General features: G+C 36.1%; 1 protein-coding gene across 2 annotated transcripts; it reads right to left on the minus strand.

The window, feature by feature from the left end:
- Positions 1–4,619: 4,619 nt before the first annotated feature.
- On the minus strand, positions 4,620–15,418 carry LOC128245040 (uncharacterized). Of its 2 annotated transcripts, XM_052963248.1 has the most exons (5): positions 15,380–15,418; positions 15,081–15,208; positions 8,948–9,126; positions 5,365–5,500; positions 4,620–5,056 (listed from the first exon to the last, which is right to left on the minus strand). In XM_052963248.1, exons 1-5 carry the CDS (start codon positions 15,380–15,382, stop codon positions 4,819–4,821), a joined length of 684 nt encoding a protein of 227 aa, XP_052819208.1. In that variant the 5' UTR covers positions 15,383–15,418; the 3' UTR covers positions 4,620–4,818. The 2 variants fall into 2 exon arrangements, with proteins under 2 accessions (XP_052819208.1, XP_052819209.1); XM_052963249.1 differs by lacking the exon at positions 15,380–15,418 and having other exon boundaries at positions 15,081–15,295.
- Positions 15,419–17,900: the final 2,482 nt, after the last annotated feature.

Raw genomic sequence — 17,900 nt, forward strand, 5'->3', positions numbered from 1 at the left:
TTCAGTGCACAATACGTCACTACGAAATTTGCGTTTCACGTGACTTCCACATTGATAAAAATACTAGATTGAGTTATAAACTAATAATTTCAAATTACTAACTAAGAAGTAATGGTTTCAATATATTATAAACACAATATTCATACTAACACCGTAACTTTCATAAAGTAGTTCAAGTAAAAGCTGAATTATATTCATTTAGAGAAGGAAATAGATTACGACAATATCTTCATACAGATGTAGATTGTTTTATTGAATATGTCTTCTTTCTTTCTTCACGAGAAAAAATGATTTTGATAAACAGAATAGCTATTAATTGCATATGTCATTATTTATTTTCAATAGTAGCAAGGTAGTTGCAAACCATACAACTCAGAAGTCCGCTTTGAGGCCAATAAAACAACACGACACAATCACCGGCCATACTGGCAATAAAACCCTCGTCTGAAAAAGAGCAACTCGGCGGAAAAAGAGCAACTCGGCGGAAAAAGAGAAACTCGGCGGATTTTAGCGATGAAAGTGGAAAACTACTCGGCTGTCTACGATAAATTAAAAACCCTCGGAGTGACCGAGGAAAGTGGTAGTTGCACATGGAGTGTACTGTAACACGTCTATTTTTTTTAGAATATTGAAGCACATTGTTCTTTTTTGATGGTTGATACGTTTCAGATTAAACAACAATAAAACATGCAAAATAATTTTAGTGAATAATCAACTCTGACTTGAAAGTAGCATAAAAACGTTACGGTGAAGGATTTGCCATATCATTTTTTTTTAAATCGTAAAATGTCCGTCAACGCACAAATATTTGGACTAAGAGCGCTAGACGTATCGGTGTCCAATAATCGATCACTTCCTGGCCGCTCATTTCTGGATTGTCTCCATCTAAATTTAACATTTTTGGCTCATACATTGATGTCATTTTTGCTTCGACGAATGTTAAAGCAGTAACACTTAATGCAGGTCGTTTTTTTGTAGAGGAACGGGTTCGAAGTAACATTCAATTTCATTTCCGCATAATCGCCGCCATATTGTATGACTGTAAAAACTACACCCAATAGTACAGAACAACAATAGGCATAACGTTGACACACTGTGATAGTTATAATCCGAATAACAAACACAAACAAATACAATAGTTTGATTGCCGCTGAAAAACAATCATTTGAAACAGATAAGCTATTTAACAAAATATTACATGACATGAACTCTTTAACCGCGTATGATTTATTTCTGAATAGCTTTCATTCATAAAATATGTTCTTCGCCGGGTCAGTCGGGGTCAGTCTTGAATGCCGGGATATGTGTGACGTCACACGGGGTGCAAACATGTGGCGTAGCTTACTATTGGTTATAGGGTTAAAAGACTTCGTATGTAAATGCTTTGTTTTCATTATTTTGTTCAATAAAACTCATCAAATTGCAAATACAACTATTCTAAGAGTACCACGCAATGTTTTGTCATGAAAAATGCAATAACGCGTCAAATACACATAAGCAAGTAATTGACACCCCACATCCACGTAAGTAGTTCTGTTCCTACGCAGGTGGTGTGTATTAATATATTCATGTTCAATATGTCGTGTCAGGCGACTAGTCCCGTTTCTGAAATACCGCTCTCTAAAGACTGTCGGCTTATCACAAGCAGTTTAATGTCTCAAGTGGCCTAACTGCAAAACTTTATTTTATTGCAACTTTTTAGTTTATATTGATGATACAAATTGCTTTTTGTAACCACTAGGCATGATGTCATGCTATATATTGCACATGCCATGTAAAGGCTCAAACTGTGAAATGAGTTTTCTTTGTTACTATTTTGAAAAAAAGACTTTAAGGCCGAAAGGTCAAAAAAATTTTAGTATATAGCAATGTACAATTATTATCGCTTGTTTTTGTAGAACGAATATAATTAAGTTGATTCTTTAAAACTTTATAAAAAATACTTTACTGAGTCTGTGTCTCGACTCGGAATTAAGACTTATCGTAATAATGAGCCAAGATTTTGTTTAAATGAATTATAAAAATTGCGCAATGAGAAATAATGTTAATATCGTACCAATACGTCTAGGTTGACCCTTTAATGAATACCATTTAATGGCCTTTAAAACTATATACACATTTTGTTCATATATCTTCAATATCAGTAATAGTTTTATTTTTGGAAATTTAATTTTATATGTCAAAGATAGCACATTGCATATTGTGGTGAGCGACTGTTCAATTAATATTTTGTTTTACACACTGAGTAAATGACATAAGTGCAACTTTTGGTCACTTGGTCAACGGTCAAGGTCACATTGGGTCATAAACATGTTATCCTTTAACATTAACATCTTGATATATGTTTGACTCAAATCATGATGGTTATAAATGCATATGCGATCATTTTTGCTTTAGTGACATTATGATTGCTCGATTCCGTCCGTCTGTCCGTCGCAGTTTAAATCCGCTCAATTTCTTTATGATACATGGACCGATTAAAAAAAAAACTCACCTCAAGAGTTGAACACATAAAAACACTGTGTGGCCCTCAAGGCCCGGGACCATGGCTCAACGGCAGGACACAATGCACTATTGGGCATTTTCTTTATGTAACATGTAGTGATGGTGCCTTATGTGTTGACTCATAAATTCTAAGATGATAACCGGATTTTAGATTTCTATTGGGTAAATGTTAAACATATCCGGGCAACACACATATCTCCTTTTAAGCCTCTGATACTGAAGGTCATGGTCACCGTTCAAGGTAACAGGAATGTGTGTCTGCAAAAAACAAGTCCTAAACCATTTGAATTATTTTCCTCAAACTTTGGTCAAATGCTCATCTAATCAAGACGAAATGCAGAAACAATGTTCCAGGCGCATTTTAGTACAAATTCAAGATCACCATTTGAGGATAGAATCCATATAAAACTGGTTTAATCTTTTGTTTCGTCAAAGTTTACCCAATAATATTTATTATCCAATATAATTATTTAATTTTGCAATTTGGACAAAAGATCACATATGGACAACTTAGCCAAGGTTTATACACTTGGCTTTAGGACCCTAGCAAACACCCGACGTTGAGAAGACTTTTGACTTTGATGACATCGTCGCCTACCATAATTCAACTTTGGGTTGACGTGGGAGCCACGACGTTGTACGATCTTATAATATCTGTCATGTGTTTCGGGTCCTGACTGAAAAATCCGACCCGAGGGCACCTGCGTTGCCAGGCAACGAGGATTTCCGAGTACGCATGCGCAGCGTGCCGGAGGCTCTGACGAGTACATAGATGCGTAATCGCTTATATGTCTGCATATTTCATTCATCTAGGCGTTGTGATAAGACTTTTACCCACTGAGTTCTGTGTGTGCGAACGCTACGTGTGTGCGGCAGCTGAAGGGTTCCCACTACAATTTGGCTACGTCCGTGCAGATTGAGACGTGTTCAAGTTACGTCTATACTGCGTCCGCAACGTCACTATGAATGTTCCTGAAAGTATTCATTCGCCACCAGAAGTCAACCAGCTAAGAACAGTCATATATCTTTCAATCATAATTAACCTCTGACCAGCATCATGTCACCAAAGAGGGTCAAGCAACAGCAGAAAGCACCGGCTGGCCGTGGGGAGAAACGATAGAACTCCATCCCTTTCCAAACTGAAACAAGTAGCAATGAATCTGAGGCCCAGTACCACCCTCTCCATCTTCACTTGAAAAGCACGCATCGCGTAGCAGTGATGACACATTTGTGACCACTGGTGAGGGGAAGAAGTTCTCAATATCAAAGATCTTCACTGAGTTCAGCCCAGAGCAGGAGGAAGAAATGACCATCATCACGAGCAGCGTAACTTGCTCATCTAGAGTGTGGTGATTCACAACCATTTGATATAGAATAAGCACATTATGTCTGTGCACACCCATGACTTGACTGGAACTGTTCCCAGTGTGTATGTGCCCAAGTAATTATATTATTTTGCATAAGCGTGGTCAGAACGTTGGTATGTTTTTGTTTGGACGCACTTGGGTGTGATATAAACTTCCTAGTCGTACCATGGACGTGCCACGAACGTAGCATTCACTCTTTTGGATTTTATGTAACGTAGTACTGACGTAGCGAGGACGTAGCGACAACTGCATTTGCGTCGAGGGCGCACAGTAGACGAGGACGGAGTTGTCACTGCGTTGTATCTACGCTCTAATCGACAATACATCATCTAAGCTACGCCAACGACGCTTTAAGTATGTCCCAAGTAGGTCCTTACTGTGTCCTATTTGGGCAACGTCCGTGCTTCGTGCCTTTTGAACATGTCCAAAGTCCACGTAGCAGGAATGCGGTCACGAGAGACCAAACCATGTCAATGAAAAGTACCAACTTCGTTTAAATAACGTTCTAGGGGTTAGCACTGCGTTTTGGACACAGTAAGGCATTCATAGACGTAGCTCTGGTGTGATGTGGGGGTATTAGATTTTTGTGAATGCCACAATGTCGCAAAGCTCGAAAAGTATGTTAATGCAAGTACTGTATATCTTTATAAATAACATCAAATCACAACTGACTGATCAAGAAACATGGAGGGATGATGAGGTTTTTGTGTGGAGTGAATGATTTCCAAGGGAATGTACAACATCACACACTGGTGACTTTCTTTACTATGTAACATATCCATATCACGAAACACGAAAACAGCATAACCATACCATGTCATTTATATTATAAAGTGGCCCATATGCAAAAACTTCTAACACCTTACCAGTGCTTTAAATATATTCCACACAATTTAATTTCCTGTCGCAACCGTAATACATGGACGACCGTGGTGAACGACTGTGATTACAACTTTGACATATCGAGTTCTTTTCCATAAATGTCTTTTTTCGTGTTATGGAGTACATCTCTGCTGAGCCTGTTTCGCCCAAGGGCGCCGAGGATAAGTGACTTTGCCTCCGCCGCCATCTTGGTTTCCTCCACGAGCCCGTCAGCGAGCTGCAGACGCTTGGCCTCAGGGCCGTCAAGGCGCTTTGAGTATAGTATAGCATCCCTCTGTGATTGGCCCGGAGGAATCTTAGTCCTAAAACCGGCACAGTGTGAGCAAAGATGAACGACACTTTTATAATACATGCATTGCATAGTGCGCATCCATGCGTTTTAAAATGGCGTTACATAGATACGTCATCGGTTGTTACATATACTGATGATCTATTTAAAAAAGGAATGCATACATGCTATGTATCTAGATGAAGTTCAGTTCAGAACATATTATTCAGTTATACTGACATAAAAAACTCGCATAACCACTTGCTAAAACATTTGGGTAGCCAAAACCATTTGACCGCGTAAACGTCTGGCGCTCACCTGGCCATCTCATTTTGCGCTCACCTACTCAGCTGGAGAAGGAAGTCACCAAAGGGGAGCCCGATAGCTGTTTCCGGCCAACAGAGCCAGCCACGGTCTTGTCGCATCAGCCGATAGTCGCACGCCAGCGCCAGAAACGCACCCGCACCGAATGCATGACCTGCAAACAAACGATACAAACATGGATATTTAGTAAACATTGGATTAATCATACAACACATTCATTACCCATTTAATTTAAAACTAAAGTTTACATATCATGGTTGTGTGTATTTTAAACTAAACTTTACATATCATGGGTGTGTTGCAAATTAATCTATACGTACAATGGGTGTGTATTTAAAACTTAACTATACGTATCATTTGTGTGTGTTTAAAACTAAAACTAATCTATACGTATCATGGGTGCGTGTTTAAAACTAAATTATACGTATCATGGGTGTGTGTTTATAAATAATCTATACAAATTGTACGTATCACGGGTGTATGTTTAAAACTAAACTATACGTATCATGTGTGTGTGTTTAAAACTAATCTATACGTATAATGGGTGTGTGTTTAAAACTAAATTATACGTATCATGGGTGTGTGTTTAAAACTAAACTATACGTATCATAGGTGTGTGTTTAAAACTAAACTATACGTATCATGTGTGTGTGTTTAAAACTAATCTATACGTATAATGGGTGTGTGTTTAAAACTAAACTATACGTATCATGGGTGTGTGTTTAAAACTAAACTATACGTATCATAGATGTGTGTTCAAAACACCTATCATAGGTGTGTTTTTAAAACTAAACTATACGTATCATAGGTGTGTGTTTAAAACTAAACTATACGTATCATGGGTGTGTGTTTAAAACTAAACTATACGTATCATGGGTGTGTGTTTAAAACTAAACTATACGTAGCATGGGTGTGTTATAAAACTAAACTATACGTATCATAGGTGTGTGTTTAAAACTTAACTATACGTATATTGGGTGTGTGTTTAAAACTAAACTATACGTATCATAGGTGTGTGTTTAAAACTAAACTATACGTATCATGGGTGTGTGTTTAAATCTAAACTATACGTATATTGGGTGTGTGTTTAAAACTAAACTATACGTATCATAGGTGTGTGTTTAAAACTAAACTATACGTATCATAGGTGTGTGTTTAAAACTAAACTATACGTATCATGGGTGTGTGTTTAAAACTAAACTATACGGATCATGGGTGTGTGTTTAAATCTAAACTATACGTATCATGGGTGTGTGTTTAAAACACCTATCATAGGTGTGTTTTTAAAACTAAACTATACGTATCATTGGTGTGTGTTTAAAACTAAACTATACGTATCATGGGTGTGTGTTTAGATCTAATATTTACGTATCATGGGTGTGTGTTTAAAACTAAACTATACGTATATTGGGTATGTGTTTAGATCTAATATTTACGTATCATGGGTGTGTGTTTGGAACTAATATTTACGTATCATAGGTGTGTGTTTAGAACTAATATTTACGTATCATGGGTGTGTGTTTAGAACTAATATTTACGTATCATGGGTGTGTGTTTAGAACTAATATTTACGTATCATAGGTGTGTGTTTAGAACTAATATTTACGTATCATGGGTGTGTGTTTAAAACTAAATTTATAAGTATCTATCATGTGTTTCCGGTACGGATGGAATAATCCGACCCGAGGGCACGCGCGTAAGCCGGTGGAGAGGCTGGCCGAGTTACCGGCCACGTAGCGTGCCCGAGGGTCGGATTTTTTTTTATCCGGATCGGAAAAATATGATTGCTTTTTTTTCTTGCATATCCAAAATTATCAATCTGTGGAAAAAATGACGTAGAAAACGCACTTTTGTACATGTCACCAAAAAGCGCGTGCGACGTTGTTTACTGATGTCATAAAGCGCAATAATTTTAAATCACTATCGACGTCAAATAGTTACTCTAAAAGTCGCGTTTGTACGATTATTTATTTTCAATTTTAATAAAAAGTCTTCCATACTTATATATTTGATTGCGCTTTATTGAAATGGCATACTATACTTTTCATAAACCATACAATAAAAGAAATAAGAAGTGGCGCGTTTTTGCGCGTGACTCATCTTACATTTGAGATGTAAGACGGGTTTTTCCAGCACCGGTCACATGACCGGAATTATAATATCTGTCATGTGTTTTCGTTCCGGATCGAAAAATCCGACCCGAGGGCACCTGCGTTGCCAGGTAACGAGGCTTGCCGAGTTACCGGCTACGCAGCGTGCCCGAGGGTCGGATTTTTCGATCCGGAACGGACACACATGATAGATATTTTTTCTAGCATACCTTGAATTACACTTTTTTGTGAAAAAAATGCAAAGAAAAGCGCAGTTTTGTAAATTTCACCAAAAAGCACGTGCGATGATGTTAGCTGACGTCATGACGCGCATTAATATTTATTCACTGCATACGTCAAGAAGTTCCTTTAGTATCACGTCTTTTAAGAGTTATTTTGTTTTGTTTTGAAGGTGTGTTTTTGTAAAGTTAATAGTTTTGGAACTCATCTATTGATATGTCATAATTATGGTTACATTAAATGTAAAATTAAAGAAATGAAAAGTATTACGTCACAGCGCTTGACTCATCTGGCATGGGAGATGCCAGATGGAGTTTTCCAGCACGGCTTAATTCATCGGAAATGCCTATCCGGTGTGCTAGAAACACACGCCCGGTATGCAAGAAATACGTATCATGGGTATTTGTTTAAAACTAAACTATAGATATCATGGGTGTGTGTTTAAAACTAATCAATACGTATCATGGGTGTGTGTTTAGAACTAATCAATACGTATCATGGGTGTGTGTTTAGAACTAAACTACAATGTATACGTATCATGGGTGTGTGTCAAAAATGCATGTTCTTAAGAATACTTTTAACAGTATATATTTTTGATATAGTTAGTTAGCTAACTGTACGACAATAATCTAGTTTCTCGATGTGGATGCACCTGTTCCCCATGGAAGCCTTCACGATTGCACGTTACCCTAATTCAACGTTAGACTCTTTACATTGTGGAATACATCCTTCTTTTCTATGTTAATTATATTCCCATTTACTTTCTGTTGATTATTTTATAGCCGTTTTTCGGCTCTTATTTCCAATTTCAAATGTACTTAAATGAGTTTTAGTGAATGGTGTGGGTCATCTTAAAGCTGCACTCTGACAGACTGAACGTTTTGACATTTATTTATTTTTCGTCTTGGAACAAGCCAATTTATGCGAAAATGCATGGAAACAAGTGATATAGAACTGCATTAAACTCCCCCCCCCCCGATCGTAGTCTTTCATGTTTAAGTTCGAAAATAATGTTTAATGCATTTTTCTTAAACCGTTAGTAACACTTTTTACCATATAACATTATCTTTTGAACAAAAATATGAAAATCTTTGATCAGATCTTTTTTCAGTAGTCTTACTTCACTGATTGGCAGATATTCACCGCAATAATTGTCTCATTCCAAGACAAAACATAAAACAGTTGTCAAAACAGTAAATCTGTGAGAGTGCAGCTTTAAAGCTTTTTCTAAAATCCCACGCGTCGCCGCTATTCGCCCTTTCCTTTCTTACCGTTGATGAGAGCGGCTGTTGGAACCGGAAACACGAGTATGCGGTACAACAATCGGTGTAGACCGTTGAGGAATTGCCCGGGAATATCGCCCGTCTGTCCGCTCACCCAGGCAAGGTCGATACCGTTTGAGAAAAATCGACCCGACCCGCGGATCAGCAAACCCTTCGTGCCATTGTTCCTAAATAACAGATATATGTCTTTTATCTATTATGAACAATGGGATGGGCCTTACCTAAGATATCCCCGGAAAGCGGGGGCATTTGGCTGGAATTTTACCTGCAGTTCGTCCCCGTACGACGGGGATTTTACACGGGATTGGCTTGACAAAAAGTCAAAGTCCCCGCTATTTTCCTGACCAGAGGGCCTTGGGTTTAATTGACTGGTGCATTATGAGGGCAAGTAAACTTAGATCAAACTTTTACCTGTTTCTTGTTTGGTTTTGTGAAGTTTGTGGCCATGTGGCTTTTGCTCGATCCACAGGATTAATGCAATAATTGTTATAGCTTAAAATTGAACAACTATATGCAGCAAAACATTTAACAGTAAAATAAATCCTGAACGAGATTAACGTTTGTCGCTATAACCTTTTGTGGTACGTTTAAACCGATGTGTTAGTAAAAAGTCTAAACATTAATTACGAAAGGTTACAAACTACTTCCTAACAGGAACAGTATATTTACCACTTAATAATTTTAAAGTGCCTTTGATGCGTTTTATTAAACAAATCAAATATTTTGTGAAAATTACAAGCAGCACTCAACAGTTTAATGACGTCAGCGGTCCATATTGTATGACGTCAGAGGTCCATATTATTTTTTGGCGAGGTCCGGACCGGCCAAAACATGATATGGACCGCTGACGTCATAAAAACTGGATTCTTATTTAAATACATTAATATACGGACCGATCAACTTTATATACACAAAGAAGGGACACATTTATGTAAGGTATAATATAGAACAATAATGATTTGACACCGTTTAAGTGGCGAAAATCTGACATTCGTGACGGTAGAATGACATTAGCGAGCTGGGGAAGGTGCTCTTAATGTCACGTAACAGAGTTACTATAGAATGTGACGTAATACGTTATATTTAAGATATAATTAAGATTTAATTAAATGGATATGTGTCTACATACTGTATGTTTAGTAATGTAGGGCATATTTGATTGTCATTTGAATATGAAGATGGTTGACAGCCGACCTGGTACAAATGTACAAAATGGTCATGTTAATTACAAAAACGGGTATTCCTGCGGTTGTAAAGCTGTCATATGTAGACAACAAATCAGTATAAAAGAGATGATTTGGGATGTGAAAACAGAGTTAGGTTAGGCACGGCAAGGAGACCGGCCTTGGGTCCTTAATGGACGGCAGCTAGGATGTGGGATTACCTTAAATGTCATGCTGTATTATATACTGATTATTATACTTAGAAAGAACGGTGAACAATAAAGACTTAGAACACTTGAACAGTTGTTGGTTGGTTACTGAACGAACTATCACGAAAGTTAAGTGAACGGTGGCATTACGTGACACGTAAAAGTTTGGCGCCTGCTGACCGAAGATATTCAAGAACAGGGTTGACGTGGAACACAACGGCGAAGTACTTACAACTATTGGATCACATTTGAAATGAAGAAGAAAAAGGTACATGATGACAACTGCGGTTCGAGTGACTATGGACATTGCAGCGCGACCAGGCCACGGGACAAAAGTTAGTGACGTTTTATCACTTTGTATTTCTTGCCTAGATATGACATGTGTTGCTATAATTTTGGGATATTTAACGGGGCAAAATTTTAAAGTTTTGGATAATAAATGCAATCAGAGCAAAGCTGTTCTTTTGAAAGAACCCCTAAGTAATCTAATTTCTGACTTAACAATGTTAAATGCAAACGAAGAATCATTTAAGTACATTATTGAATAACTAGATGAAAAAGAAAACTAAGTCATTTAAGGACATTAATTGAATAATTAACATGGAAAGAAATGTAATTAAAAGAAGTTTGAGTAAACTTATTTAGCAGGTCTAACATTAATGAAAGTTGCATAAATGCAAAAAATAATGACTTATACTCAGGGTTTAGTGCAAACACTGAAGATAATACAAAATGAGATATTTTTATGTCGAAGAAGGAGACAAATGGCAGGTTTTATTACTTCAGTTGTCATGTAACTGTAAGTCAGTGTCAAACAAATCAGATAGGTAAATGAATTCAATGTTACCTGTAATTGACTTGACATTAATGATATGAAATCATTAAAATTAAGTAAGGTTATAGTCGTGTAAATAATTGTAGTATTTTGTCAAGATATCATTTTATATTATATTATATTGAGTAAATTGGTGATGGTTTTAAAGTGTTAAAAATCATATAAATAAATCATTGTTTGGATCATAGTAAGGTCTCAGAGAGAAAGCATGCAAAATAAAAAGTAATTTTTTAGATGTCATTAAATAAAGTGTATCGCCTGAATACGGCAAGTAATTTTCAATTTCGAAATCACTAATTAAATTGTTTGCTAGGTAGTAAGTAATCTAATTAAATTATTTAAGTAACTCACAGATTAGTTTGGTAAAACTAATGAGTCAATTATAAAGTTGTAAGTTATCAGATGATAAGCATGATGGTAACATGTTAAGCTAGAGTTTAGCTTTCTTATAACTATGAAGATGTACAAAGTTGTACAAAGATAAACAAAGATAGTGGTCAAGAAAGACCAGGTTTCTTAAAAGTGATTGGAGCTGATACGTTCAAGATATTGAATTTCAACAAAATTGTTGGACTCCTGTGAAGTCACATTAGGGTGTGAGTTATTTAATAAATTAGTTGGATCACTTATGTATTAGTTTTCTTAAAATAATGGAATAATTATGAAATTAAAAGTTGTCAAATGATAAACATACCGAATCTTCAATCTGGGTCTAAATAACTGTGTTAGATATCTGCTGATAAGCAGGACAGAACGGAATTAATGTACTTGTTGAATAAATGGGTGTTTTAGTGTGGTAAAGCTAACATATAAGCTTTGTAAAATATTGCATAAAAAAGGTTCTTAATAAAATAAAATGTTGTTCATGAAAATAAAACGTTCACAGAAAACTTAGGACAAACATTCATTAAATCAAACATACGAATACTTACGCACAGATACAGTAATTAATTATAAATGGGGCCACCTTCAAAATATAAGCCTGCTTGAAAATATCAACACAAAATTTCATGGTAATAGCAACACCTATGTCAATGAAAGGTAAAAGTACAGGTAATATGTCACGTGATACGAACAGTCAATATCAACATTATTCTTCAGCGGATATCGAGATAATATACCTAGTGGCGATATTGTGTTAAGTGGTCATCGGTGTTTCATAAAGGATCGAACTATATTCTGGTATTGCGTATGTGATGTGCTAACCAATTGGTTACACTTCGGAATATCCAGAGGAGCTAAGCACACATTCTCGTATGACCTGTGCTCGGCTTGACGTCACATGATCAAGTCTTTAGGACCGTGATGATTCCTGTGTGATGGACAACACCAACTTGAGATCGTTAGCATCTTCAATAACATAAACACTTGCACACATCTATCTAAGTACACTTCAAGAATTAGCAGTCGTATAATGGCAGAACATTTCGAGTCGGTGGGGACATTCTACAATCAAACAACCCCTTGGCTATAAACTCTACATCTACAACAACACGGCAGCAGCAACAACAACAACGATGATTCCCTGTCTTCAGAATGATAACATGAAAAGCAGCGCTACATAAAACATTGACTAAATACCAAATTTGACAACAGTACTGTCAGTGTTAATTACTTGTACTCAATCTGCAGTGTTATTTTCTAATTGTTAACTATGTTTATTAATTACCTGAGGGCTAATTACCAATTAGTCTATATTATGTCCGACATTTTGACAAATAACGTGTCAGTTTACTTTCTATTGCTTACAAAAAGAAAATCTTGCATTAAAAAGGGACGGTATCTATACAATTCGATATCATTGTTTGGGATTTAGGCACAGATTTTCTTTTGCGTATTTTTGTCGGAAATACAACTTGATCATCATTGTTTGAGATTTAGGCACAGATTTTCTTTTGCGTATCTTTTTTTGTCGGAATTACTTTTTATCTATACAATTTGATATCATTGTTTGGGATTTAGGCACAGATTTTCTTTTGCGTATTTTTTGTCGGAAATACAACTTGATCATCATTGTTTGAGATTTAGGCACAGATTTTCTTTTGCGTATCTTTTTTTGTCGGAATTACTTTTTTTTAATTTACCTGTTTGGGGTTGAGAAACATATTTTCTTACGATTTTATTTATCTATTCAATTAAAACCATTGTTTGGGGTTGACGCAAAGATTTTCTTAAAAATCTTGATAAAAAAGGGACGAATGTCACGTAACAGAGTTACTATAGAATGTGACGTAATACGTTATATTTAAGATATAATTAAGATTTAATTAAATGGATATGTGTCTACATACTGTATGTTTAGTAATGTAGGGCATATTTGATTGTCATTTGAATATGAAGATGGTTGACAGCCGACCTGGTACAAATGTACAAAATGGTCATGTTAATTACAAAAACGGGTATTCCTGCGGTTGTAAAGCTGTCATATGTAGACAACAAATCAGTATAAAAGAGATGATTTGGGATGTGAAAACAGAGTTAGGTTAGGCACGGCAAGGAGACCGGCCTTGGGTCCTTAATGGACGGCAGCTAGGATGTGGGATTACCTTAAATGTCATGCTGTATTATATACTGATTATTATACTTAGAAAGAACGGTGAACAATAAAGACTTAGAACACTTGAACAGTTGTTGGTTGGTTACTGAACGAACTATCACGAAAGTTAAGTGAACGGTGGCATTACGTGACATTAAATTGTCCAAGATCACGATATATTAATATGAAAAAAGTAATAAAAATACCCTCAGTTTCAAAAAGTTGATTTTCAAGTTATTTTTAAGAGGTTCTCTAAAGACGAATCATCCTCGTCATTCGTCTTCCCCACAATGGAATTTTTTTTATCTTTCTCGGCAAGCAAGGTTGCTTCAGCCATCCTTTACAAGACGTTTTATCGATGCAACCCGATATAAATGCGTCTGAACCATACCGTATGAAAATAAAACTGAGGAATGTTGTTTACTGAGCGTCTACGTGACTTCCGGTATAGATCATGGTAGATTACGCTTATTGAATTTTAAGCGAATTGAACCCGAAGTAAGAAAAGTAATCCAAATAGTAAATTGGTGGTAAGTAGAAAAACGAATGCAATGGAAATGAACAAATTCTAACAAATGGATAAAACATTCTTGTGTGAGTAACCCCAAATCCCCATGCAAACAGCTTGTGTTATATACTTTTGGTTCTAAGGGATGGAAGCATGTCAAAAAGTTGCGCCCCGAAGGTACCCCCATCAGCCCATCTAACGTCAATTCCTTGATCCGCCCCTGATTGATGAAGTGATTAAGTTTAACACCACTTATCGCAATCGTATTTAATTCCATTTTTTGTTTTTATCGATACGGCGACTGAAAACGAGCATTTATGGATGTCAAAAGGAATAGTTAAACACCACTAATCGCCAGTTTAGTCTGAAAGGAGGAAACTGACATCCTCCATAAGTTGAATTGACCGGATAACCAGGAATGGATTTGAGGTATAAGTTTATTCAATGGCGAGAGTGTGTAATCTCAGCTCAGCCACCTAGCGGGAAGGTTAGTCAAAACAGACATGAGAAGCTATGCTTAATACTTTTTCTCTCATCTTAGTTCAGAAAAATAAATTAAAACTGTATATATTTCGCTGGAACTCTTTTGTGCCTAGTGGAGAAAATGATCACTAGCGATTCGCATTATTTAAAAAAATATGTTTATAAAATTGTGGATAAAATCAACACGCGATTTGTAAACATTGCCTTGTAAGCCACAATATATTCAATAACATTTTAATCTTAAATTTATAACCACATACTAGACGCATACATTTTTCAAAACTTTTCACTTACCAGGGCAATTGCTGGCACCTGAATCGGTACTTCACATTCGAAAACGAAACTATGATAACATATTTACGCAATATACGTTTAACTTCTACTTACGCTAAAACTGTGTCCAAAACTCTGTTCCATTCCTGAATGGTAGATAACTGAAACCTATTTTCACCGTTAACCATCTGAATGGTAGCGAAGCCGTCCTCCTCAAAGTTCACTTGTAAGGTCTCCGCCATCTTGATTAGTCAAGTCCATGAAATTGAATATGTATTTCTGTTAGTGCTTATTAATATAAAAAATGCATTACTATGTAAAACCTGTATCAAGATAAGAAAAATATTTAGATCTATTATTAACTTTAAAGTTCAACATTATCACCAATAAATAAAATAAATAAATAAATGAACCATTTATATAGTCAACGTTGTGAAAACACTGAAATAAACGGTCTAAATTATGACCCAAAACAATGCAGGTTAAAATCTAGAACCTGTAAGTTTTATCTGACTTTAAATATTATCAGTTACAGTACGTTATTAAACACCAACAAACGACCTAAATTATGACCCAAAACATTGCAGGTCGAAATCTTAAGCCTTCAAGTTTTATCTGACTTTCAATATTATCAGTTGCAGTAGGGTATTGAATGGAAATACTTCCAGGCGCGTAGCTGGGCCCTTACTGTGATTTAGGGGGGAGTTTGGGGGTATCCCCCCACCGAACGTTCTTTTCATTATATTTTTTATATTGTCTTAGGTGAATTTTGCGTATATTTCACAATATCTAAATGAGCGTACGTCATACCATAATATGCCACATAAAAATAAAACAAACCTTAAAACCTTTGCAGACTTCGCACGGCTTTAACCAGATCACATGTTTTGTTATATATCATCTGGTTTAACAGGTATGACCTATATCATACAACAACGTTGCTTTCAAACGAATGCTCGTGAACTATTTTTTAAAAAATATTTTTAAAGTTTGCTTTGTAATGGATTTCGATGCATTTAAGAAATGCGATAAACTAAATGAATTAATAAGGCATATATAAATCAAGATGCAAGTATGTTTTTTTTACAGTAGTTACCAAAGAAATGACGGGACGAAGACTAGAACTCGCACGGAATTAAACCAAATCAATACAATCCCAGAACCAGCCCATAACCACTCGGCTATCATTCAATTGGAATTGTTTACATGTTTTTGTTTTATAAATTTCGTGATGTAGGCTAATTTTGCATTTAATACTAACTAATTTAAGGATACATTGAAAAAAAATCATTAAAAACAGCAAGTCACTCACTATCAGTAGCCTACTGATCTCGGAAAAAACGTCTGAAATGAAATTTAAGATCTTATTCATCTGATAGGGAAAATAAATTGCTGCAACATTTACTCGTTAAGAGACAAAATCTATCATTGTCATCGGTGATATTCCCATGAAGAACATCTTGATAAATCTTATTGTGGATCGTGATTGTTTAAAGGAGACGCCATTTTTTGAAAAAATCCCGCAACGTAAACAAAAGGGAGGACACTCTTAGACAATTTAACGGGATACTGTATATGCTTAATTATAGAATTTTCCAGTATGTATTACCTTCCATGTACGAAAAGGAAACACTATATGCCTAGGGCATCTACAATCAATATATTTATATGCTTCATAGGATAATTTGTCCCTGTCTGATTTGTTCTGAACAATTGTCATTTTCACCGTTACCACCTTGGGGTCCGGTTTTTATTGCACATTTAGCTTTTGTTTCATTTTTATTTTTTGGAACTCTCAAAATATATTTCACGCACGTGCGTACGTAAGTAAGCCTACCTACGCGCCGACATCTTATAAAACAAGAATTGATATACCGAGTGATAATAAAAGATGTATCCACCGACCATCCGATTGGCAGCAATTTCGCATTAAATGTCAGCGAGAAACTTTAGGAGATGTGTGGAAAATATTTAATACATGTCCTTAAAGTTATTAAATGTCTGCCTATTTCAGTAATCTCATAAAAGTAATTGCGGTAATCACTTTAATTTATTACTAGCTAATTACTAGCTATACTTGTTGATATCCCTCCCAGTCTCTTTGATATAGATGATTTTGTCAAATAAATAGACTGCCGTTAGTTTTAAATTGGAACGAAATACATCTTATTATCAATCAGTCTTGACTTTTAAAACGATTGTTTAAGTTTAGTTCCCCGTCGTTTAATGTGTCAATGTTTTGAATGTCACAAATGTAGTGAAAGTAGTGAATGTTGCTAATGTCATGATTGTCGAATGTGTCGTGAAGGTCGAAAGTCGTTAATGTCTTGAATGTTATGATTCAATCTTTAACGAAGTGATGTCCCTTGAAGACCAGAGAAAATCTCGTCCAACATGTACGACAATCGGAATACCTCGGCCATTATTCAACAGAAAAAAAATGGAATTGCATTCGTCATCAAAATATTGCGTGATAAACATTCCGACGTTCGGCAACCTTTCACTCTTGGGCACATCAGTGCACTGCTAACTGCCCTTTAACATATCGTTTCTGACAATTGCCCGCGTTCATTTATGCGAGCAATGTTTCTCCTGTCTTTATTCGAACTGTCGGCGAAATCGCATATTCTCCAAATGGCTCACAAAAAGGATCAAACGAGCAGACGTATCTTTTCAAGGCTACCATTCCAAAATTACATTGTTTTTTAGTGTTATTAGTCGATACAAGCATTTACAATGCCAGACCTGTGTCGTCCCCTTTTCCCGTCAACAAACCCAATCAAAGCTCTGATAGCGCTGCATGAACAGGGTTTTATACGGGTTTTCACCATTATGATTTACGATCATGTGTGTATTAATACGGTGCGGATATGTAGCACAGTGGATGTAAGATTCCCCGTGTAAAACAACCACAGGGGCCGCCCCAGGTTTATT

The sequence above is a fragment of the Mya arenaria genome, chromosome 8 (genome assembly GCF_026914265.1).
Source record: "Mya arenaria isolate MELC-2E11 chromosome 8, ASM2691426v1".
Classification (NCBI taxonomy): domain Eukaryota; kingdom Metazoa; phylum Mollusca; class Bivalvia; order Myida; family Myidae; genus Mya; species Mya arenaria.

Coding starts and splice junctions, on each gene's coding strand:
- LOC128245040 (XM_052963248.1), bottom strand. Junction 5,501..8,947: donor AACAGCCGCTCTCATCAACG/GTAAGAAAGGAA, acceptor GTTTGTTTGCAG/GTCATGCATTCGGTGCGGGT. Junction 5,057..5,364: donor TTCCTTCTCCAGCTGAGTAG/GTGAGCGCAAAA, acceptor TGCCGGTTTTAG/GACTAAGATTCCTCCGGGCC.